The sequence below is a fragment of the Buteo buteo genome, chromosome 7 (assembly GCF_964188355.1).
Source record: "Buteo buteo chromosome 7, bButBut1.hap1.1, whole genome shotgun sequence".
Taxonomy (NCBI): domain Eukaryota; kingdom Metazoa; phylum Chordata; class Aves; order Accipitriformes; family Accipitridae; genus Buteo; species Buteo buteo.
Window position 1 is genome coordinate 15569348 of NC_134177.1, and position 26903 is coordinate 15596250.

A 26903-nucleotide genomic window follows, 5' to 3' on the forward strand; every position below is an offset into this window, starting at 1 on the left:
CCCTTCCTTTTGAACATAGAGTCTTCTCAGTCCCAGCCTATTAGTTTCCTTTTTTGCTTTAGCGGTATGGCAGGAATCTCTATGTAGAAATTATTCTGCTTCTTACTACAGATGTCCCTGTCACTCATTCAGCACTTACTTCCTAGGAGTTCTGATGAGAAAAATTAAATTACTCCAGGAAACTGCAAGACCAGCAACTTGAAGGTGATATATAGGATAAGGTAGAGTTAAGCAATAGTAAGGAATGGTCTCCCCTGTTAACTCCCTTACGTACTACGTGCTCCATAGGAGGAAATCTCATTCTTCCAACAGATGACACATGATACGTTCTTAACAGAAATTTGTACTCTTTTTCCAGTAGCTGTTGCAAAGCACTGCAGATAATTTCAGTACTAAACAGGCTGTAGAACAAGAAAATGCTTGGATTATCTGGTCTTTTCCATGCTTGCTTTCCTTTCACACAGGGGGCATAAAAAGTCCAAAATCTTCTAGGTCAGAAATCTCAGCTACCATTCTTGTAGTATGTTTGAAGTTTAGAGCTTTAATCTTCCAAAACACCCAAAAACCAGGTGAGAGGCTTAAAAGATAATTTCTCGTATAAGTGAGTAAAATGAGGTGACACCCAAGTCATGCAGTGCAGCAGTAGCACAGCAAGAGTAGACTATTCTCTCTCTGCATCTGGGTCCTTCCCCTAAGGGATATTGCTTTCTAAAAAATGTCATTTTCTCACATTCCTTTTTGGTTACCGTCCTGTCATTGTAAATTCTTTTGCTGTTAGTGATAGCATTGGTAGTGGTGGAAGTAATGTTTTTGTTTTTCTTGTCAAACAACCTTATTAGTCTGATTTAGTGCTGGTAAATTATTTGATCTGGGCTTTATTGGTAAAAAGGCACTTGATCCTGTTTTAAAAACTAAGATGCTGTCTTAAAAACTACTAGCTGTTGGTTTTAAAGGACAGAAGTCAGGGTTATTTAAGAGACTGTTCATATTGTCATAATCTGGATAGATTATGCTATTGCTAGAGCATCAGATTTGTAGTTTATATTATAAAGTTATATATAATATTTATACACCCTGATGAATGAAGTGATACACCAGAAACTGGTTCACAGAATATTATTCTGTAATTTAGTATTTTTGTCTTCTCTGGTTAGTCTGTAAGCCTTGGTGCTCAACGTCTGAGCGTGTGGGGAGAGAGTGCTACGGAATGTAGTACGATACATCATCCATAGTATTTAGACGAGTGTTGAAGGAACCTTAGTTTAGAGATTTTCTCAAGATTTTTGCATTTTAGAGCCCCCACTATCAGTCTTGCATTTCCTGAGTAAATTTGGTGCCTGCAGGGATTAAGGGTGCAGCTAGGAAGAGCAACACATTACCCAGTTCAGCAGCTGCTTGCTGCACACACCCTGGCTCTCCCAGTGTTGACTTGTTATAATCTGGCATCACGTGGTCTCCTGGTGAAGGTGGTGGCTGCAGAACGTTTCCTGTAGCTAGGAAGGTTTTACAAGTGGATCTGTTGATGCTGAAGTCCAAAGTATTCAACTGAAGGAAAAACTTACTTGTTTTGAGTTCATATTTTATGCTGACAGCATGTAAGTACCTCTCTTCAGGAAATGTTTGTCCTGAAGAAGCTATTACTATTTTACTGCCTGCCTTTGTAGCTAAAATCAAATGCATTTAGCTTAGTTTTATTAGTACACAGTGCTGCTTAAGAACACAATCTGTTTTTCCAGGATTAACATTGTACATAATTCTATAGAGGGAGTTTGAATCTCTAATGCCGTTTACAAGTGGATCTTGATTCATGCCAGAATTCTGGATTTTTTTTACTTCCTGAGCTCCCATGGGAACACTGTCTTAATCAGAAGATGTTTTGCATATTTCCCACCTTGTAGTGCTAAATTCTTTATCTAATTTAAGTCCAGTAATTTTAAAGTACAGACACTTTTCATTCCCCTTTCTTAACATTTTAAATTTAAAATATATAGTTCTTGATTATAAACTTGTGTATTTCACATGTATGCTCTGAAGTTTTCTTTTTATCATGGATTAAAATTCATCTGTATCATTCTTTTTATTACTATAGAAATGATCATTATTAGTAGAAATGTTGGTCTTAATTAGAAAAAAATAGTTACTGTGAACTATAGATTAAAACCACGAAACTGTAAAGTATTATTTGCTTGTTTATTTGCTTTGTCTAATCACAATTATTTCACATTTTATTTCAGTGAATATTGATAAATGTAAAACTTATCATAGCTTTTAATTACAGAACACAGTGTTAATAAAAATGTTGGGGTTGTTTTTCTTATATTGAAAAAGCTGCAACAAATGCTTATTCTTGGAGATTTTCTGTGTTTTTGTAACTTAATTGCTGAAGTTCAGGGGAAATTAATTGCAATGCCTCCCTTTCTTACAGAATACAGTCGTTTTGAAGCTAAAATACATGATTTACGGGAACAGATGATGAACAGTAGCATTAGTTCAGGATCAGGATCTTTGCGAACCAGCCAGAAGAGATCCCTATATGTCAGGTAATTCTATTTTTCACGGTATTGGTAGTGTCTTTTTCTGCTTTTTTGTAGACTTAGTATTTCTGTATTTACATTTTGACACAATTATTTACTCATTATTGAACTTAACAAATTGATATTTATATGCAAAATATATTAAAAATAAAGCTTAATTTATATCAATTAATGTACTATAGCTGAAAAATAAGTAATAGCACTGAGAACCCTATATGAACTTTGGAGAGGTGCTATTACTTGCTTTTTGGCCTCTCAGAGTGATTCTAATCTTTCAGCAAAACATATATTTATTCTTTAAGTCAGTGTATGTGAAGTCTTAACAACTTCCTTAATTCAGTTTGTGTTTTTGTGACAGTAGTCTTCATATTCTCCCTTGTTCAGTTCTTGAGTTCAAATTTATAATCTCCCTTTACTTAAGCTTTGACAGATTTCTGTCTTACTTCCTTCAGCTTACTTTAGTTGTATTCTCAGCTTGTATTAAGAAATCTTACTTTTATATCCAGTAGCATTTTGTTATAGAATATTTTCCATGGTGACCAAGGGAGCAAATGCATCAAAGCAAATGAACTGAATATTCTTCATTAATTTATTCATATAGAATTAAATATAAAGGAGGCTAAAAGGAAGTGGAAATATAAAAGAGCATGAAGCAGTTAAAATAGGTCGTTTCACTGCAAAATTGTGGCAAGGTGCAACTCTTTAATGTGTCAACTAACTCCTACATCAGTTATCATATACTGATAAAGCATAATGTTTCAAGTATGGAATGTGGGTAAGAAGATTGCATTTTTAAAAAGAAATTGATTTTCACGTTCCCCAAACGAGCTCATCTCTGGATTGAATAAGAGTCAGCAGTAGTCTCTTGGCAGGGGTCAGAACATTTTAGTAGAGCACGTAAGACTTCAGTTGTGCCGGTGCTTGGGTTAAACTTGGTTTAAAATATTGTAGGACCTCACTGGCTTACCTGTTAAAATCCTAGGCTCAGGTGCTATTGACTTTTCTCATCCAAAGCAGGTACTGTTTTGTTCATGGTGCTGTATCTGTTGAGCGATGGCAAAGGAAGCATGTCTTACACAAGGCAGTTACCTGAGTTAATTGCATCTGTGCTCAGGAAAGTCTCAGTCCTTTGCAACCTACTTCAGAAGGCTTTGAAACAAGTGTAGCAAATTACTCAGTCAGGGCTTCTGTTTAGATTGAGTATAACACATAGCCCTTATGGTTTGACCTGTTATTTTAGTAGCTTTATCTGGATTCTGTTTTTGCAGAGCTGATATTGTTCTTTTTTTTTTCTTTTGTACTTTGCCTTAAATATTTTGGGGGGTCAAAATTTAAATCTCTACAGATAAATGCCTTAAATACTAAGGATAAGTGCTTGATACCACAGTTATCCATGTCTTAGAATTTCCACAGGTAGGTGTACATATGGATATTGTGGTGACATCTTCCCTTCCATAATCCCAAGATTTATCGCTTTAGCCCTCATCATATAACTAAGCCTAAACAATTCTAAATGCTTTTATTTTGCTTGGTTAGCTATAGCCAGATTAAGCTCTAAACCGCTTATGCTCATGTTCACACATTGGTCTGGTATTTTAAGCCACTGACAAGCATTTTGTGTTTATGTCGCTTTTATTCCACTGATGGAAGTTGTTATTGCTAAATGATTAAGGTTGAGCTTTTGACTTTGTCAGCTGCTGCAGGAAATGCAGCCTTCTCCAGGTTGTTGGCAGAAGCCTCGTGGAGACTGGTGATTCCCTTTCCAAGAAAGGTTTTTGAGACTTGGTAATCAGCTTTGTTATAAGTCAGAACAAAAATCTAAAATGCAAAAATTCCTCAGGAAAAGAAAACTTTTCCACCCACATCTCTTAACAGAGGGTGCTGCTAGGGCTTTTGAGATCTGTTCTTGTCATCACACCAAAAGATGCCAAAGACTGGTAGGCAGCTTGGTATACACAGGATGGGTTCACATCTGCTCTGTCTGGTTTTTGATGTAATTTTGACCTTGCTGAAGTAAGTTTTGTGAGTCTCTTCACATATTGGTAGAGAGTGACAGAACATGTTAGTTATCCAGCTTATTCCTTATTATAAGTCACTCTGCTATGATCATTCTGTACTTTTAATTGTACCAATTCAAAGCCAGTTTTAGTAACTGAAGCTGTCTTTTTTTCCCTGTAATATTTGGTTTTGGATATGCCTTAAAGGATTCGTTATATAACATAATGCTGAATTGAATGGTAAATCCAACAGTAAAATGTTTGTAGGCATTCAACCACAATTGTAGAAAACCTATCAAATAAAAATACTCTAAAAATAATCTCTAGTGATTTCTCAAAATCACGGTAACAAAATAGCAAATAAAATCAGATACATCATTGTATCCCTGTAACTGAAACTTGGTATCTTTATGAATAGTCTGCCTGTAAACAGCATTTTGGGAGTGTTACGTAGTATTAAGGAAAAGACAATTGTGTTTGCTTGAAAATACAATTTGAAGTAAAATGGCAGATTTTTCTTCTTGATTGTATGTATATCAATATGTGGTGAATAGCAATATAACAAACAGTCCTTGGAGGGCACTACAAATACAGCAATTCAGCAGCAGCTAATTCTTCATTTGCACATCTAATTCTCTCTCCCCCCGACTAATTAAGATGTACTGATTAAATGGGCTTATTTTTGCTTTATATTTCTTTTGATCTTTATTATAAGAGGAGAGAGATTCTCTCATATAATTTTTCTGGGTTTGCATCTGAACTATATCTATACGCTCTCCTCCTTCATCTGCAGATTCAAAAAGCACATGTGAAAAGGTGAGATACCTTCATGGTATCAAGTTTGTATGTTAATATGTTGACAGGGAGTAAATTTGTTCCATGTTTTATCTCATCTTGTATGCCAAATCTTAGTCTGCAATGTGCATAGAATTAAAAATTGAAAATTACTTTTACCTCTGCATTTTTCTGACCAGCATGATACATTTCAAATACAAAAACAATGGTGCCAATTTCTGCTTGAATCGGAACAGAAAAATGTTACATCTCCAAGTGGAAGAAGCTTTACAGTTTTGAAACCATTAGGAAATTTTGACTAAATCCATTGAAAAATAACATCTGGCATTAGCACCAGGCCTGAAAAGTGTACTTGCCTGCAGGAGGAGTTTAATTGGCCATCCTTTTGCTACTCTGATAGTTCAAACATCTAGTTTCAAACAGCTTTACCAAAAACTCAAGGAGAAAAAGAGAACCTCTTTTATAAGCTGATATTAATTCATTCTGAAGTGGTAAGATTAAGTCATGTTTCATGAAATAAGACATGGCGATGCTTTTGCTGCAGGAATTCCTGATTGCTTTGTTCAGCAAGAATACCCTAAAAGAAAAAATACTTCAGTAAAACTTGATCAACAGCCTATGATATTGAAACTGGTGAGTGTGGCCAGGTAAAAAGACAATCTGGAAAATTTGGCACCGTTAACACAGCCATTATATTTTTGGCTTTGAAGCATAAACACTCCTGAAATGTGCAACTTAACTTCAGTTTCTGTAGACTTGTAAATGAAGGAACCAAATTATCTTCTTAGTGCTGTTTAGTTTCTGAGTAATAAAAGGTGAAATAAAAGGGAGGACTTGGTACTTTCTCTGTAAAATAATTTTTAGGACTTTTCATTTAAATTTAATTAGAACTTTAGAGTAAATATCATGGGACTGCTTTCAAAGCAGTAGTTGATCATGAATATCAAATTTACTTTTAAGTAAGTTTGTGTTTATAACTTAAACTAAATAAATGTATACATGGTATTGTTATTCTGTAATAAAAGTCTACATACAGGGAGTGAATAAAAGAGGTATTTTTTATATACCAGTCTGTAGATAAATATGTCATCTTGGCTGTGAAGTGAGTCCTCATTTGATGACTTGCCAGGCATACAGGAAAAGCCATGTTAATCAGTTGGAATCAAAAGAGATTTTTGTTAATTCTCTTTGCTTTTTGGCTCATTTATTTGATCATTACCAGTTCCTGGTGTTCCTATAAATTTTAGCTGCATAGTTTTGTCACTACTGTGTGACACCCTAATTCATCTTATTATAAAACATTCTTTATTAGCTTTGACTTTTTTCCCCAATAAAATTATTTTTCCTGAAGTGACTTCACCAGAGGAAAAGTATTTGATGAAACTGCCTTTCATTGTACAAAAACTGTTCTGTGTAACCATTTATCTAGTTTGAAGAGCGTGTGTTGGTAATATAGGTTTTTATCCATTTGTGGTTCCATTTCACTCGTGCATTTTTTTTCTCATGCAGTCAACACACGTGTCAATGCTGTTAGGCCCAGCTCACTGTTCATATAAGTTTATATTCAAACTAAAACTTAGAAGTTAAAAGTAGTGCTGGTAGAAATCATTGCTTGAATGCTAACAAGAATTCTCAGGAAATAAATTTCATGATGCATTTAATTAATTCAGTGAGAATGTATACAACTTGAATCTGCATTAAAAGTACATAACAGATTATGTGCAATTTAGTTTGAGATATGGAATGATATTTGTCCAGAGTGCTTCTTGAACAAATGTGCAAAATAAATCTGGAGGAATAACTACTAGGTGTATAACTTTCATGCCTGCAGTATTTGGGCTATTTCAAAGAAAATGAGCGTTCTGATTTTTTGAAAAGAATCAGGATATCTCAAGTATGTTACGGAATTAAACTGAAAGATCTTATAGTGGAGGTTGCACTACTGAAGGAAGGTGGTATTGCAACCTTCAAGCTCTTTCAAAATTGAAATCCTAAATTTTATTATAAATTCAACAAATTAAAAGTATTGCATATTTAAATATAGGGCTTTGTGTATCATGAGAGTAAATATTTCTAAGCCATTTTGAAATTTCTGTTCCTGTTTTAGACATTTTAGAAAATATTCCGTAAAACCTTTACCCCTTTATGAAAAGTTTTTGATACTTTTTATGGCCCAAGAAAGGCATGGTGACTCAACTCCGATTTTGCAGTAGACCTTATGCTAAAGATGAATTGATCTGACAGAAAATTTTTAATTTTTTCCCTGTAAGCAATTTGTCCTTGGTTATGAAAAAATACAGTTCAAACCCAAAGAAATACACTCAGTGCTTTAGAAGGGCAAAATTCACAAAGCTAAAATACATTTTGGAGCAAACAGTTATGACTTATAGGTACTTAGATGGGTTAAAAATTCTGAGACATTGAAAATCTAGCAGAAAAAGGTACATAAGGCTAGTGTTTGGGGTGAAGAAACAAACTGAATTTGGACAAGGAGAAGGTTACCATTTTAAAACATCACATTGTAATCTATTGATGCTACTTGGTAATGGACTTGGTATCAAGTCTCTAAATCGAGATAGGGTATCATTTAGAAAGTGCATCACTGACAAATGTATGAGCTTGCAGATGAAATAAAGTTGAGGATTTTTTGGCCTGTGTCATACAGGCAATTCTCACTTTACATAGGTGAGGTTCATACACCTTTTTCAAATATAAAATGAGAGTCCTTTATAGGGCATAATCTTAGGAGTATCTCTTACAGTTTGGTAAGGGGGTCCCGTCATCATTAATTTCCACATCCTCACTAAACCCTCAGTTGTGCTGGGAGAAACATACTGCAGGTCTCTTCAGTTCCTCAGGGAACCGATCCAGATATAAAGTGATCCAACAGGGAGAAAAGAAATTAATGTTAACCCAGATCAGTTCCACAGTACGGTGCACCATGTGCCTTTCCAGACAACGGTGCTTTCGTAAGCAAGAAGGGAGAAAGGAGTCCGTACAAAGCAGGTATGAATGTGGGTATGGATAACGGGGGACTTGCATAAACCAACCCTGCTGGCAAAGGGAATGTTAATAAAACTGTAGGCACGCAGCTGGTGTTCAGGTATTGCTAATGCCTATTATTTGAAAACATGCTTACCTTGGAAAAAAGGATGAGATTCTCTTGAAATGGTTGGGAATTTTCCAAAAGAATGCACATAAGGTTCTTTGCCTTTGGGTACTACAGTAGCGAAGTTGTGTTCAGATTGTATTTCTAAGTAGTTTTTTTTCTTTTTTTTTTTTTTTTTTTACCCCTGCAACCCTGTGAGAAGGATACTGACTGTTATTTTAAAGACAGACAGTAATTTTTTATTTACTAAAAAAATACCAATTTATAACTTGGTATAAAACAATGTACATTACAGATCTTTTGACAGTGCTGTATGCTTCAAATACTTGCTTGCCCTTTTTGTCCTAGGCTGACATATAACTTGCTCTGTGCAAAGTACTTATTGAATTGTAGGATCTTCTGTGGACCTTTTATAAAGCACTAGAGTTTTGCTCTGGATAGTGTTTGTTCTCATTCATTAAAACTTTACAAGTGTGTGTGGATACTATACTAGATGTTCTGTGTGTGTGTGTATGAGAGAGAGAGAGTACATTCAGTGTTCTTGTTTTAAGCACCTGTCAGAATGATGCAATCGCTTATGAACAACACAGCTTGCTTCATATTTTCTGCTATTCGTATTCCCCTGGGTTTTTTTTGCTTTTTCTATGTTTAATTTTTTCTTTTTAATGTAGAGCTCTCTTTGATTATGACAAGACTAAAGATAGTGGCCTACCAAGTCAAGGATTGAACTTCAAATTTGGCGATATTCTTCATGTCATTAATGCTTCTGATGATGAATGGTGGCAAGCACGGCAGGTAACTCCAGATGGAGAAAGTGATGAAATTGGAGTTATCCCAAGCAAACGCAGGTATGTCTTATTTTATTGAATTTGAGATGTTTGCTATTAAACATCAGATATGATTAATACATATATTGCATATGCTTTGGTCTTTGTTGTTAATTCTGTACCACATGAGCCACTTGTTTGGCTTTTTAAGAAAAAGTCATCTGTAGTGGGATTCTGACTAACTCAATGAGAAGTTTTTTTAAAATCCTATTTAGCCTTAGGAGTTGTGTGCTGAATTCAATAAAGATGGTCCAAGTCCATTTCTCTGTTCTCACTGTAAGCAAGTTACGGGTTTAACAAAATTACATGTGGGTGTAATAACATTACACCATTTATGTATGAAAAGGTGCAAAGTGAATTTTACTCGAATCATGACACTATCGTGAATTCTTTCTACCCAACACCTGGAAAACTGGCAAATGTCTCTTTGGTGGCCACAGTAAATGGGGAGAAGGTGTTTGCTGGCATACTAGAGACCCAAATAAGAGATTAGGTGCTCTGAATCTTAATATCTACTGTTGACTCATAATTGAGGCTGTTCATTTACAATGTCTTGTTTTCTGTTTGCACCCTCTGGATTTATTGAATGTGTATAATCATAAAATACTCCAATACCCTCACAGCTCATCACTTGAGAAATAATACCCTACTTTTCCAATACAGTTTGGCATTAGCAGGCTTCCATTTTTTTCAAGTTGTCGTCAGCAATAAAAATCTATACTATAAAAGGTACACCTATATGCTTACATTGTAACAAGTAGTAACTTGAAGTTCTGGAATTTTGCTGATTTACCATTTTTGTGTATGTTTTTGTGGTAGAGTTGAGAAAAAAGAACGAGCCCGCTTAAAGACAGTGAAATTCAATTCCAAAACAAGAGGAGATAAAGGGGTGAGTTAATGAAGTGCTAATTACACCTGGCATTGTGGATAGTAACATTTTTCAGTGGTTTGTATTTGCAGACTCAGTTTCAGATTTTAGTGAAAAGATTAAATTCTGTCTAATAGAAATAAAGTAATTCCAAGTACCAAAGCAAACTTAAAATGTCAAAACACTGCAAATTGTTTAAATAATTAGCTTAGAAATATATATTATCATTAATACTGTAGTATAATAGGAGTTGTAGATACTAATCAGGTATTGAATAGTGCCATTTCTAACAGCTCTGCAACTGCTGTTTATAAAGCAGTTTAACCCTTTAGTATGGATTGTACTCCTGGACTCCCTTTTTTGGGGAAGGGGCTTACTACCAATTTTCAGAAAAAGGAAAATGTTTTTTTTCTCTAAGTTTTTTTTAATGCATCTAGAAAACAAGGAAGTAAAGCTCAACAGGGTCCCTATGATGAAATGAGGTTTTACGATGTACACAGTTACGCAGACGGCATAAAGTAACTTTTGTTACAATTATAGATATAGGACCTTTAAAGAATTTCATGCAAGGGCATAGGCCAACAAAAAGTCAAGGCTAGCACTATTGCTGACCAGAATCAGTCTCCATCTCACAGCTGGTTTTATTCTCACTTCCACTCTCTACTGGCGCAAATACTGATGTGGCTGTGCTCAAATCCTGTGAAATAGCCAATGTAGGTGAAAAATAACCCAATCCAAAAGACACCTTGGTTTATTTTTAGGCAGCCCCTTGGTGCAGTTCACTGCATGATATACAATCCCTGTCCCAGTACACATGATGGGAATGAGTGGTGAGAAAGCAGTTGTAGCTACTTAAGTAGTAATAGGCATGTTTGTAGGCAAAATTATAGCAATTTCCTAATGGTACAGCAGCTAATTTTTTTATTTTGAGGGTGAGGCTTGTTTGCAATGTTTTGGTCATTTTGAAATTTGAGAAACAGTTTCACAACCTTACAATTTCTACCGATAGTATATAACTAGTAATTTCAAGACTTAGGTATATGCATTTTAGATGTAAGAGCCTTCTAAAGTAATAATATATTGTCATTTTTAAAAACCTGAAACATGCTTTAAGCTCCTGAAGAAGCTATTCCTTAAGCAGTGATTATTTTTTTAATAACACTAATGCTGTAACATTAGTTAGTCTTTATTGTAAAACTCAAAAGATTTCTTTTAGTCATTTATTTCAGTTACAATGTATTCGTAACTTCAAAATTTGCATATAAAATATTAAAGCTTTAATACTTTATCCTGATAGTGTAGGACTTTATACTTTAAAGACTGTCAAATCTACATGTACATCCCTCTGCTGCATGGGAAAGGTTTTAGTTTAGTTTATTAAAGAGAAAAATGTTACGGGTTTTTTTTCTATAAGTGTTTAAAAGGAAATCAATATCTCTAGTTATTTTCTGACGAACAATTACAGTACTGTCTTGAGGTTTCATTGGATTATTTGCAGGTTTTTTTCTGTTTTGGTGCATTCGTATTTTGGTATTGGAATAAAATATTATCAACTGATGTGGTAATTTTTAACCTGGTCATTTTCATAATATGAGCTCACTTTTTAGAAGTCACATAAAATGGCTTAAATACTTTAGATTATTTTAATTACATTAAGTAATTTTTCAGATGTTACCATGTTCTTTGAAAGATAATTGCATGGTTTTGTAGTTTGTCTACAATAAACTGCAAACAGTTAACTTCATTAACGATGTATTTGAGGTAGCATTTTGACAATAGCAGAGTTAGTGTACAGTCACTGTGTACTAGCATAGCACCAAAGATATGCATGGAATACTGAGTGGAAAAGCAACTACGCTTGCCATTGACATAGAACTGCAGTTCTTTTTCTTTAGTAACATTTCATTTTGCAAACATGCTTACACTGTTCACAATCTTTTGCTTCAGCTGTAAATGTTTTAACATTATGGTTTCTCCTTAAATTATTCTTCCTGTATTTGTCACGATGATAGTTTTCCCAGTAAGCTGTCTGCACCATACATGTCCTCACGGACTGCGCCTTACTGTGTCTGTATATGGTGATACTCCACGGACAGGATGAAATATCAACTTTGTACAATTCTTCAAAATTTCTACATTACAACCTTAAAGAATAACCCTAGTGATGGCAAACATTAAAATCCATGTTCCTTTCATTTTAAGGAAAGTTAAGCAATCTGGAGCAGAAATGGTTACATTTTTTTTTCTTGTTTGTTCCTTTCGTATATACATTTGTCTCGCTTTCTGTGCTACTTCTGTTTTAATATATTCTTGCTTATGATGCCTGTTTATGATTTGCAGTGGGCTTATGAAAAATTTAATACAATTACTATGCATTTTCAACTAATAAGCAATTCTCTCTAGCTTTTTATAATCATGGTATCTTTTAAAAATAATCTTTTGGCTAATCTTTTATGCAAAATCGGTATAATATTACTTTTATTTCCCCCCCCTTTTTTTTTGGCAATGGAACTGACTCTGACCATTATACATGCAGTATATAAAAATTTATATTAGTTCATTAAGATTTACTGTACAGAAAGTTAAAATAATTATTGATATGAAATATTTCAAAACTAAAATGAAGAACCCAATTATGTTTTATGAAGTACAATAAACCAGCCACTCCTTTTATTTTAACTATACAAATTGCAGAGTCTCACCACCTCAGTTAAGCTGCACCATTTTAGCTTTGTTACATTTATTTCCCCTATTCTTTTGCCCGAACTGAGGGACTTGTTTGAATGGAAAAATTATATACATGCAAGACTTCTACTTCTTGGAAATTCATGTTACAGTATTTTTCATTATAGTCAGCAGAGATCTCCTCTGGGCATATTTCTTTGTTGCCCTTGTTCTGTAGATTGCATTAACCTTTCTGGTTATGAGAAATCAATTGCAATGACTTGTTGACTTCAGATGAGGAAGGTCAGGAGGACCATAAGCTAAAACCTTGCCCATGCCAACTATGGTTCCTGCAAGCATATGATTGGCTCGAAACCAGTTCTTTTGTCCATGTGTCAGGTTGGTTATTAACCAATTCTTACAGTGGAATGACCATTTTACTCAAGCACAGATGCCAGCCAATTAAAGGTTTTATGGTTTTCCTACTTAACACGGTATTGCTATTTCCAGAGCTCAATGTAACTGACTGTACTCCCATGGTACCATGAGCCTCTTTAACACCTGGTAATTTTAAGTAAATTTTTTTTAAACAATGATAATGAAAATATCACTGGATGTTTCAGTATCTGATATTGCCAAGCAAGTCTGTATTAAAACAGATGGCCAGAAGAATTGTTAATACTGTAGCAGGATGCAGCTTTTGTGTTGCACTATAGGCATTCTCTTTAGGAAGGCCAAATGCTAGTTTTGTAATTGTACAAAAGAAGGTGGCGCACCATTTGAAAAAACTTTGTCCTATTTGACCCCTAGTTGTTACTGTATTTCATTCCATACTTAATGCTGGTAGAAGAGATAATATATCTTTTTGCAACGGTATTGCATATAATAGAGGAAGGTGAGCTCACACTGGCTGAAGACAGACAATTACTTGAAGGTTAACACCCTCCAAATTTTAGAAATAGCTGTTAGTAGAGTCTTTAATGTATGACTTGAAAATATTTTGGTTTTGGTTTTTTTAAAGTAGCTTTTAAAAAATGGATCTGTGGAACTTTTATTACTTCCTGCTGCACATGGGCTCTGCTTGGCTTAGAAATAAACAGTCCCCCTGCAGCATAGGGTCTCAGAACGAAGTTGGGCATTTTCTTACTTTTGCCATCCTTCCGGTAATAGAGTTTCTGCAAACCAAATGACAAAAACATGGCAAATTTCATGTTTTGACAAAACTGTTCAGATGATTCACTTATGCCTAAAGATGAAAAGAAATTTCAGCTGGCTTTAAGTTAGCTGTATTATTTCTAGTTCTGGGCATAATCGCAGTAAAAATGTTGCTGATTTATTTATACATTGAGTTTCTTTATTGACCTAGAATGATAAATTAAAGGCACTGTAGTCACATAATGTCTTCAACAGAAGACAGGGCAGATATTATTAAATTCTGTGTTAATTATACCTGTAGACATACCTATATATGAATGAAAACACATTGATGCTCTCCATTGTTTAGAAGGAGCACAATAATAGTTTATGTATATGTCTGTATAGGTAACTCCCAGAAATTTTTGTAGCAGCTGAAATGCAGAAATTCTTCAGCAACAAAAGCAGTTAATGTCAAAAGTTGCTGAACGTGATCCTTGGACATACAGGGTTTTTCACGTGTTAATTCTCTATAAATGCACCCTTGAAAAAAAATTGGCACAATAAACAAATGAAATGAGTTTGTATCTTTTGAAAGTTAATCATGGTATTGGGATGCGCACTTACATAGAGCCAAGTCATTTCTTTCAGTGAACTTGCAATGAATTGCACTTGTGAAAGATTGAAACAAATACAGGCTGTTTTGGTTTTTTTTTAATTGTTTGGATATTTTAGCTAGAAACTTTTTTTCCTTTTTTTCCTATTTCACTGTTACTTAGTTTTATCATAAGCATTTGATACAATGATAGCTTTTAACTTCCATTTTTCTTTATTGTATGATAAGTTATTTTGCAGTTGTCATCAAAGTATTTACAGTTTTGCCTTTGCAAATGGGTAACACTGGCAAATACTTCTGGTGTGCTGTTACAATGTCAGCTGTTTGCAAAAGCATGTGTAAAGCCTCAGCGTTTTTTAAAAACACTGTAACCCCTATATTAGTTAATATCAGTGATTTAATTGACTTTGAGTTCATTATGGTTTGGCCATCTTATAGCAGCCTAGTTTTTCCCATCTTTTTACTCTCCCAGCAAGCCTAAATTTGTGAAATACAGGTCAGGCCATGCAGGATGAATCAGCCTGCCAGTTCTCTCAGTAGTAAGCATGTGAAACACGGAGGGTGTGAGCAAAGCCATAATCCCAATCTCTATTTTTAATGAGCTGAGAAGATAGTGTTAAACTGAAATACGCACTGCATAACGTGGTTATAGGAGTCAGCTTCCGCAAAGCTGCTGGTCTGGGCCTTTGTTCACACAGACATTAGACATCCTTTGTTTTGCCCCTCCTTCTCTTCTTCAGCAGTCATTCAATGACAAGCGTAAAAAGAACCTCTTTTCCCGAAAATTTCCCTTCTACAAGAACAAGGACCAGAGTGAGCAGGAAACCAGTGATATTGACCGTAAGTATGTGGCATTCGACGGAGAGCAAAGCACATGTAGAAGGGCCTGCTAGATTGCAGTAGGGTGTTACCATGGAGACAGTTTCATGAGCTGCAACAGGCTAACGAGCTTGAGGTGCCAATGACAAACTAATCTACAAAATCAATAAAACCATTTGTTTGCAGTTAAAGTAAAATTTAATCCAAGAGTATCCCAGTTGGGAATAGACTGGGTAATACTGTTGAGTAACAGCGTGTACTTAACTGGAGGAGGTAACAGCCTTCCAGCACCATCAGTGGTGGTTCCTCATTTCTGACTTGGAGGAGAGGGCACAGCAGCAAAGAAATTATAATGGAGCTTACCAGCTTCTTGAATCAGTCCCTTTAGACTGGTTTCTTCAAAGTGACTAATTCTAATTCGGTTTTCCTAATGAAGAGAGGTTACTTTGATTTTCATCGTTGTTGCCAGTACTAAAAAAAAAAGTGTCTTCTCAAAAAGCAATTGCAGAAGTTTGCTAATTCAGACCAGGTCAGCTGCAAACTGTGTTCTCTGCCATTTGCATCACTGATTACACTTCATGTGCCAGTCAGGTCAAATCCTATAGACTTATCTTCCCCTGTGATGTTCTGGGAACTGTCTCCTGTCGTAGCGCCAATTTTATATATTACTGACAATTATTTTCTTTGTGATTGTCTTTTTATTGCTTGCCCTCTGGGGACTACTCTGCAGGAGGTCCCTGACGACATGGGATCAAAAGGCCTGAGTAAGTGATCAAAATACTCCCAAGTTATTTTAACCTCCATCTGAAAAATTACTACTATTTTTTTTTTTCTAACAGATCTCTTTGAGACTGGTGCTCTACTGGCATAAGGAGGTTGACTCTAAAAGTGTTTCATAAGCTTTTTCTATTTTGTAATGTTCTGGGGGTTTTTGCTTTCAGGAACAAGTTACTTTCATGTGACTATCACATTAGGGTTTTTTGTTGTTCAGAAGCTTACCAGCACTTACTTGTTTGTCCTTAATAGTACTGTGTTTTTAAATTTGGTGATTATTTTTTTTTATGTCACTATTATCTTGTCTTTGTGGGTTTATGTATTTAAAAATAACCTATGGCTTTTACAGTAATAGTACAACCATTGTCATAATACTTCAACTAGTTAGTTTTCAGTCCTCTCTCTAGGTGACTGATGTTTACAGCTATTTAAACAAAAAACTTTGCTTAACAAATGCTATGGAAGTTTTTCTGTCTGACTTACTTGAACTCTTATGATGCTTTTAGACCAGGTAGAGGGGTAGCTAATAGAGGAGACACATAAGCATTTGTTGTCGTTCTTGCAGGAATGTTAACTACTTGAATCCAGTAAGATTAAAAAGTCACTGAGTACTCTTAACAGATCTGTTTGTCTACACAGACACCACCACTGTACTAAAATGACAAAAAACCCCCTTGCTTTCATCACAGCTATTAAACATGTACATTGTTATGCATTTATGGAATAGCAAAATTAGTCACTAAAATTATATGACTGAAGGTCATTAAAAATAACATTTCTGCCCAGGGCATAACTGTTATGTACATTGTTCCTGAAACGACATGTAAGAAGCAGTGTACTTCTATATTTGGCCTCAATCATTAAATTATAACATTGTATCTATAATTATATTATATATATATATATTATATATATTAGTTGTATATATAATTATGTGATGTTATAACATTATATCTATGTCTATAACATTAATTTTCTATTTCTGAAATGGCCATTTTCAAGGAAATTCTTGGTCTAGAGCAGAAGCCCTTAGCAACCTTTATGGCCTTATGGTTTAGAGCAGAAGATCATAAGCAGCCTTTATGGCCTTATGATCATACCTAGTTTAAACTATGCATTATGGTCTAGAAATGTCACTAGGTGATTCTGTTGTAAAAACAAGTGGCTTCTAGCCTGTTTTTCAGCACAGTCAAACTTTTTGAAACTGCCTTACCACGCTTAATGCCAGCTGTGTTAGTTGGGCTCTGCAAGACTACTGTTTTTTGCTGGCATTTTAGGCTTTACATCTTCACCAGTTGTGCCCATTAATGGACTATCACAACACTTGTATTCTTAATTGACAATGTCTCCCTTTCATATTCTACCACAAGGCTTTTAAACATTGCTATTTGCCTCTTCCATGCCAATGTGGACATTCTTTTTCCAAGACAAGAAAAAGAAATGGAAATAAATCCAAACTGCTGGTACTTACAAACTTTAGGAAGAATTTGTCTGTTTTGCCTGCACAGAAATGAAATGAGGGAGTTCAGTCTAGCCAGAGATTTGTAGTTTAAAGATATTAGTTCACTTTATCCAAAAACATTTTAAAAGATTAATTAGTTTACATATGATGACTAACTTTTTAAAATGTTTATTAATCACTAGAAGCATACTCACTTCATTAATTGTATTCTTGCTTCTAAAGTCCCCTTGCTTCCTTCTCTTCAAACTTGTATGAGAGGAACCACACTGAATTTAATGTATTATAAAGGCTCCTCTTGACAAAAACATGTATTATTGTATGCACACAGTTGGGTACATGATTTCACATTAATTGTATTTAATTTGTATAGGTCAAACACAAGCTTCTTTATGCAGTCTTAACCTGTGAGTGTTAGTGTTTTTCATTACAAAGAGACACACTGATTGGGTGCCATGAAAATTGATTCTTTATTGTAAAGTTCAGCAATATCAAAGTTCGTATTTGTTCACCAGATTTGTAGAATTTTCAGGTAACTAGCAGCATAGATTGATACCTGAAATTCTTCAATTGCATTAATTTTTATCATAAAGGTATGTAATGCAGTTAAATAGCTTAAAATAAACACCTTGTAGCTACTGAAGTATTTTGATTACTATGCAAAAGGTATGAAATTAATATGGATAGTCCAGAATGAAAGTTAAAAGTCAGGAGCTTTTGAAAACTAAAGCATTGCGGGGGTGGGTGGGGGTTGGAATCTTAATTCAGCATTGCACTTCAAGTAAACTATTTAATATACCATAGGAAAGTGTCTATTATTGAACGTGCTACTCTATTTCCTGCAATATAGTCCAATATTTTCTGCTACAAGACTCCTAATGGAATCAATAAATTGCCTGCATAGATGTTGAAATGCATAATCCCAGACTTTTTGCACAACAAAATTCATTTTGAAGTGAAAACCTAAAAATTGCAGGGTTACATGTGAACTATGAAATAGTATACTTTTCGTAATCTTCTTTTGATGTGCTATTTAATGTTTTTCTTTTTATTAACATCAATTCCTTTCGTATGAAATTAAGCTTGATCCTGACAGCTATGAGAAGTACCTTAAAACTTTTTTATGCAGTATGTATTGATTTCAGCATTTCGATATCAGTATTGTCCTTCATCTGGATTATTTTGTGTCAGTTTGCTTTCTTTTGGACTCATGCCATTAGTGTATGTTCCTTATTTTTTTTCCATTGTGTTGCAATTTCAGAGCATGTAACCTCTAACGCCAGCGATAGTGAAAGTAGTTACCGTAAGTGTTTTTAAGTTCTTTGTTTATTTAGAACCTTTGTTTAGTAGCTCTTTCTTTGGTGTTGTCCGTCTTGTCTTTTCTGGCTATTTACATGTTAAGTAGAACTTCCTAGTCACCTTCAGGTGAAATCCATATTCATGTGTTTGGTGGAGTACTGCAAGTTGTGCTGTGTCTTTGTTTTTAAAAAACTGATTGGAGAGAATCATTGCAAACCTCCTTTGTGGTTATTTTTATTGTGATCTATGATTTTCTTAGTTCAGCTTAATTTGAATCTGTTCCTATTTTTTTTGAATTATGTGAGCTAGCTAGATCTATTAAAAACTAAATGTAAATTTAATGCTGACAAATAGAATTATATGTAGTTGAGCTTAATACCAGAAGTGTAATTAAACTGTGTAATCTGTTTAATAGTACATAACTATCTACAGTTTTTCACAACTGATACTCAGATTTAATATGTATATGCTTCTAATGAAAGTAAAGATAAGCAAATGTGTTTACCCTTGCTTTCAGCTTTCATTTATCTATTTTGTCAAGTGTGGGTGCTTAATATGAATCTTCTTCAAAGCATACGACACACATTCAGTGCCGGAGTCAGTTAAGATAAATTAGCATGCTAGGCATGCATGCAGAAGACATAGCATCTTTTAAATACTAGACTGAGTTAGCTTTTTTTACTAGCCCAAGCTACAGTCCTATTTACTATTACCCAAGCTACAGTCCTACTACACGTTCACAGTGGGTAATATGCTGCATGATGCTGCTCTACAATGCTTTAAAATGTCTTAAACCAGAGCCAGAACTTCAATCCCACTGGTCATTTCCAGTGAGCAACTCAGTACGGTTCACAGTTCAGACCTGGAATCCCGGCCAGAGCAGAGCAGGAAGGTGAGAAAGTTGAGGATTTGAAGAGGAATACGAAAAGAAGGGAACAGTGGAAGTCACGCAGTGTGACACTGAGTGGCTCGCTGATCAGCCTGCTGGTGGCCTGCTAACTGTATGGCGGGCACTTCAGAAACAGATATAATTTATGTTAGGGTAATAAGGCAGGTGGTTCATTAACAGATATATTTGTTTGGAAGTTGTAGATCTTCTCAGAGGTGATGATCTACATTTTTTCTTCCAGTTGACTACACTGAAGGAGAGAATTTATACATGTATATAAAATGCTAACAGTGTTGTAGACTGTAACTGAAAAGAAACCACTTGGGGGAGGCATTCATGTTCCCTGAGAATAACACAAAATTGAGCATGTATGGAAGTCGCCTTTGACAAGCTTATAAATTTTAACCAGTTCTAATGACACACAATTAAACCTACCGAACCATGACTGTTTCTTTATAAATTTGCTGTTTTCCACTCTCTGCCCCACCAAGGTTTTTTCAGAGCTTGCTTTATTTATATTTAAAGCTTGTTATTGGTACTACTAGTTAGTTTTTTACTCCATTGTTACTTGAGAAGCCCCAATTTTATTGTGAATGTCATGGATTTGCTTATCTGGATGTGTATTTCCAAGCACTTTTTATTAAAATAATTTTTTTAATTTCTTCTTACTGCTGTCTAATATGAAAGTTATCTTGATTACAGATGAGTACGGTTGTTCAAAAGGTTCATTCTATTAATATTCATTTTTCGAAAGTATTGAAAAGCAGTGACAATATATACTTTTTGCCCTCAATTAGGGGATGCTTTTTACTTGTTATTATCTTCTTTAGTAGTTTGCTTAACTAATGTAATTTTTGACCTTATAGCAATGTGACTTCTCCAAAGTATCTAAATATATGTGAGCTGTATCTTTCATAGATGAGTTGATAGTTGGTGATTCCCTCTTTCTCTCCCTAGCCTAAAAGGGGTGTTGAAAGTATATACTGTCCTTCTAAAATCCATTTGCATGAGTAACTTTCTGAGATATTAAAATATACAGGTTGCATGTTCTTGTGTCTGTCTTAAGGTATTCCTCACTTGCAATAACTTAGAAAATTAAAATGTTTGTTCATATATTGTTGTAGTACAGTTTGAGTGCAAATTTATCACAAATAAGAGAAATATTTCTCTTAATGAAATTGTGAATTTGAGATTTGAAAGATCAATGGTATTTGCTATGAAATAAAGAATAAATATATAGAAGCAATATATGAATTTATAAAAGCCTTCATCTGCCATCTGTTTCTATACAACTGTGGTATAGCATTGGTATGTTCCTTTGCCTGTTGTAAGTATGGCTTATGAACTCCAAAGAATGTTCCAAAATTACACAAGTGAGTTACTGAAGGACTGTATTTTATTCAAAGTTCATAGTAATGTCCTATAATTTGAGCTTGTATCTTCAGAATTATAAATTCTCTACTGTCATGGAGTTAAATTTTAGTGATTTAATTGCAAGAAATTTTACTTGGAGATATCTTGTTAGACTAGAAACAATATTTTAGAGGGATGGCAACTGAGGTATATTTCAGATGCTTTCACTAACATTTAAAAAGCCTGCAGCTGTCAAAGGTCAAAATTCAGTTACTGTAGTTTCATTCACTGCTGATGTGCTTTCTGGAGCTGCGAACAATACAAAGCATTCTTTGTTTTCAACTTCATCTTTAAAAATTCATTAATAAAACAATAGTTATTTAGTATATACAATCATAATTTTTTTTTTTAGAATTAGAGTGAAGATGTTTATATAAATGCCACTTCATGATAAAGTCAGTGGAAGATATGTACACCTTGACATGGTTGTCAGCCCTGTATAAATATGGAAAAATGTCATTGTAAATGCTGGCTTCAAAGTATGGAGAATGTTCATGATGAAGGTGGCATTGCTTCTAGCAGTGAATGATAGCATGCATGCATTTCATTCAGGGAAATGTGTATAAGAGCATTTCAATAATGCTTTAAAATTCTTCTTGTGCTTGATGTAAATTTGACATGCTAACATAAACCAGGAAATTATTTATGCTGTATGTGTCTTACGCTTTAAAATTTTGTGTTTGGCTTATCTTTGTGATTTTTATAATTCATCGCTCTTGAAAAATGTCCTTCATCAGTATCATTGTAATGCATATTACTGAGGAGTGTCCGAATCATTATAGTTCATTGAATGACTCAATTTAAATATGTTGGTTTAGAAAAAAAATACATAGATATGTCTTTGCATTTACATTTTAGGTGGCCAAGAGGAATATGTCTTGTCATATGAACCAGTCAATCAACAAGAAGGTTTGTAGATATTACTCGGGGAAAAAATAAATACCATCTGAATTATCAGAATGCTTCATGTGCCCATATGTACTGAGCACCATGTTAAACTTCTTTACTGTTTTGAACTTGTTACCGTTATTCAGATGAATAAAGCATAAAGGCATAAATTATTAAATGCAATTGCTAAATTATTTAGAGCAAAATCCAAAGGTGTGCTGCTTAAAGTAACTTACTCTGTGTGGTTTACATTGCATAAGGAAAATATGGTATGATTAACAGTTTTGTCAGTGTGAACCTCAGAAATTATAGTTTTCTTCTTTTTCATATTGCTTAGTGTTCTCACTGTTGCAGTTCCTTTTTTTCTGTCATAGCAAAAAGTCTGTCAATAGATCATTTGTGTATTTAGGTAAACTTTTATCTGTATGGGCTTCTTATATGGCTAATTTGGTTAGCAATTGCCAAGTGATTTCTCCCCCCCCCCCCCCCCCCCCAGGAAAAAAGATATTTTTCAATTAAGTGGAAATTGATAGGAGAAAATACTTTCTCACACCTGCATTTAAAATAAAATGGTTTTAACTGATTTTTAATGGGATGCTATCATTTCCTTTCACCTTGGTGCTGATCTTGCTTCACTGTGTATAATAGAGACAGAATTTTTAGTGTTCCCATTCACCACCACAGATGCTAACGGTTGATTTACATTCTCTAATACATAGCTCATATATTTGTAAATTAATCAGTAAAATGGATGTCCTTTGGGAGTATTTGATATCTATTACCTATCAAATAAGGTGGCAGTGGAAGTAAATATACGTCATGTATTTACATGAATTTTGAGTGTCAAGTTTTCATTTTTAGTTTCATGCAGTGGGTGGCACAGCCCAGTTGCTTTTAATAGCATTGTGGAACATATGTGACTTGTTAATCATGGCGTATGGACTCCATTTCATCAGTAAGCTTCCAAAAGTAATAAAAATTGTTATATAAGACTAACACAAACTACATTATTTATATGATATAATTTGTAATTTTGGTAGGCTCCAAATAAGATCGTGGATGAGAAATGCATGAATTAAGACCATGCTAGAAATGGGGAAATGGTAGGCCCTCTTTGATGTGCTAAGCAAGCCATACTTAAGCTAGGGAACTGGAGGTTTGTTACCCTCAAATGAGCAGCTGCTAGGTCTGTGTATGTATGCACAACAGAGGGTCTCACAAAATGAGAAACATCTTTTTAGCTGGCATTAGCATCCCAGATTCTGATAGCTTAATGGTTTAGTAAGAACAATAGTAATATCAAGTGAATTAATGTCAAGGTTGAAGAGAAAAGGTGAAAAAGACTTTGCACAAGCCAATGGTTTGATAACTGTTATATTGTAAAACTAAAAATTTTAGAGAGCCAAATGCTTTGGCATTTAAATGCGTGACTGTAATTTTCTCTGTGAGTCTAATGTAGTGTATGGGGAAGGCCAGAAAAGAACTAGCACCTCGTTTCTTTGCTTAGGAGCAGTAATACATTCCCTGCATATGTTATTTGCATTTGTCCACAAATTCACTTCCAAAGTAGTCTGGATTTGTTTGTTGGTTTTTTTTTTTCTTTTTTTTTTTTTTATAAGAAGCCCAGAGGAATAAAGAACTGTAATGACCAAAATAGATTTAAAGGTGCTTGGATTTGAGACACTAGTGGGCCACCCTTAGTCTTTAAGCAAAGACATTTGTTGTTAAATTAATAGGTTGACAGTTACTGGATCCAAGACGTTCCTTTTATGAATATATTAATACCATTGAAAGAAAGTAGCTCTGAGACTCAAAAATATTTTATAGGTCAAACTTTATTTAATTTGGACTTATTTGTGCAGTAAAGTCAGACTGAACCTAAAACTAAAATTTATGCAGCTGAAATTACATGCTAATGCAAAGATACTTAGGCATTATTGTCTTCATGGTTCTTGCAGTATAATCGGATATTTTCTGCTTAAGCTTAATTTCCAACCAAAAGCCCTTTATAACTTCATAAAAAACTAAGCTGCTTTTAAAAGATGCTACACTTCATTTTATAAGGGTGTTAATAGTTACAGAAGCTATATATAGTTGAGTCTTTATATATGAATATTTAATTGTGGTCTTAGAGAACTTAAGAAGCTTCTCCCAACACAGAACTAGAATTTCACAAACGGTGCTTCTGCTTAGGTACCTCTGAAGTGAAGAGACCTTCAAATTTCCCCCTTCTGCTTTTTTTCATTAGAATGAAGGATGTTACTTTGTGAAAAGATTTTTTTTTTTTTTTTTTTTTTTCTCCCAAAGACTTCAGTCACCCAGGGTGGTGATTTGAGGCTGAAGATCTAACATCTTACTGTGTCTATGATATTAATTGATTTACGTTCTTAAACACGTTTTTATTCTCTTTAGGAGTACATATTCTTTCGGGTATTAAAATCATTACCATGTGATAAAGCTTATTTGGCTGAACTGTGAAAGTTAGCAATCATACAGAAATGTAACTGATGTTATTCCTTTATGTTTAATAGTCAGTTACACTCGACCTGTGATTGTTTTGGGACCCATGAAAGACAGAATAAATGATGATCTGATCTCAGAATTTCCAGACAAATTTGGCTCATGTGTTCCACGTAAGTCTCAGCAAATACTAAAGCAATTCTAAATGATTTTTTTCTGTTAATTTTCTTAATAGACATCCTCTGTATGTTGAGTTAAAAAAAAGTTAATATATTGTTTAAACTTTATAGACCTGTCTTAATGGTCAGTCATCCCTTTGCTTGTGAAAATTTTGCAATATAAATGGGAGACTATTTTTCGATATTGTAGGGAAAAAAGTCACTGTTTTCTGTGTTGCTTTAAAAACTACTGGTTTATATTTAAAGATACTACTAGACCAAAACGAGATTATGAGGTGGATGGACGTGATTACCATTTTGTCACTTCTCGAGAGCAAATGGAGAAGGATATTCAGGATCACAAATTCATTGAAGCTGGCCAGTACAATAATCATCTTTACGGAACAAGTGTCCAATCAGTGCGAGAAGTAGCAGAAAAGGTAAATCAGCGCCAGTTACTTTAATTTACTGAGGTGATTATCTGACTGTGCTGACAGGGGAAAAGAAAAGAATGGCAAGAAGCCATTAGGAACCATCTGACTTTAAAAGGAATTTGTACAAAAGTAGAAGCAAAGCACATTGTCACAAATGCATTTATGGAAATAATGAAGCTTTGGAATAATGAAAGCATTGTGATTATATGATGGGAGAAGAGCAACCATAGTTTGTGCCCTCTTATAAAAAGAGAATAGAGAAGAAATAATTGGAATTACAGGCTAATTAGCCTAGGTCACATACATAGATCAATAACTAATTAAGAATAGTGGTGGTGTAGTCAATTAATATGATGATCCATTTGATACAGACCTGTGTGGAAGAAAACTTATAAAATTGTTATTCTTTGTGCCCTTCATGGATTTAGCTGACAAAGGGAAAAGAGTGAATGTAATAAACTCAATTTTGGAAAGACTTTTTACATAACTACCACTACATTTTGAAGACTAACCTTACTGGTTTTATCCTGAATAGATTTTAATTAACTATTTCCTGCAAAAACTAAATATTCTAAATTCAAACTGAAGTTTACTTGAGCTCTCTGAAAAAGAGTGGCAAGAAGGAAGCATGTTTCTTAGAGTAAGTTGCTTGTTTTAAAGAAATTTTTTTGGCGAAAATTCTTTGCAAATGTTCCACATTAGGTTGATGAGTATTGTTCTACTGCTTACAAATATGGTGCATTTACAGTAGACAATGTTGTCTGATCTGTATGAGAAAAGAAACAGCTATTTTCTAGGTGGGAACTCACAAGCATGAGCACTGCCAATCTGGACATGCAGAGGGTAAGTGTGGTTAACCCAGGTGACACAGGAGTGTAGTTAGTCCTCTGGAAAACAGTGTAGACCATTCTGGCCAAATGGCTGAGTATTGTTATTTCTGGCAATTTAATTTACTAGAATCAAAACCAGGGAGAACACGGTGGGATTCTGTGGTTCATGTGATGAAGTTTTCTTCTTCTGTCTTTCTCACCCTAAGGAATAGAACCTGGCTCTGTGGTACATAGCAAGAAAAGTAAAGGAAATAAAATTAATTATGAAACTTTTGAAGTAAATGAACAGTATTTTGTTTGGGAGGCTGAACAAAGCTGTGAAACTATCATATGTGGTTAAATGAGGAAAGTATTTATTGAACAGCTTAAACATTATAAACCTGTTGGCAGTTGCTTCACCTCGTAGCACAGATACAATTCTTTGGTTCCATCCTAGACCTGAAATTGGCCGCGTTCTTTTGCTCATCTAGTGTGATTAGTAAGGTACAAAATGATTGTGAACCTTTTATAAACTGACATGAAGAACTGAGTACTACCAGATGTCTCCGTGCTATTAAATCTCTTGCACAGGCACTGTGGGACTTCAGGTAAATGCAGTAATTTCTCAGTTCCAGCTAACATTATTCTACTGGGAAACAATGGCCTGTCCTTCAGAACTTGACTTCAGAATCGTGACAGGGCTGCAAACTGGTCGATCTGGGACTAGTCTGTCCTTGTAGTCCTCTCCGTCTTGCTTAAGAGATGAGTCTCTTCAGTGGGTCTTATTCCTGGGATACAAAAGATGATTTCCAAGTTTTCTGTGATGAATTTAAGGGCAGACACAACAGAAGTGACTGCTACTACCCCAAAAGTACCAAAAATGGTATTCTTGCAATAGCTTTAAATTGTGTTCATTTGTCCATGCTTCCAGCTGATCCCCATCTCTCATTTCGTTAC

At 34.6% G+C, this 26903-nt stretch overlaps 1 protein-coding gene across 10 annotated transcripts in view; it reads left to right on the forward strand.

Moving 5' to 3' along the window:
• Positions 1-26903, forward strand: part of DLG1 (discs large MAGUK scaffold protein 1) — a 170622-nt gene that overhangs the window by 137840 nt on the left and 5879 nt on the right. For 4 of the 10 annotated variants that reach the window (XM_075031690.1, XM_075031691.1, XM_075031694.1 and 1 more), the window contains 8 exons: positions 2426-2540; positions 9107-9283; positions 10082-10151; positions 16094-16127; positions 18858-18899; positions 22056-22106; positions 24617-24718; positions 24971-25143. In XM_075031690.1, coding sequence (XP_074887791.1) covers positions 2426-2540; positions 9107-9283; positions 10082-10151; positions 16094-16127; positions 18858-18899; positions 22056-22106; positions 24617-24718; positions 24971-25143 — 764 coding nt within the window. Of the gene's footprint in view, positions 1-2425; positions 2541-9106; positions 9284-10081; positions 10152-15284; positions 15385-16093; positions 16128-18857; positions 18900-22055; positions 22107-24616; positions 24719-24970; positions 25144-26903 lie in introns of all 10 variants that reach the window. The other 6 variants (XM_075031686.1, XM_075031687.1, XM_075031692.1 and 3 more) reach the window with 2 other exon arrangements.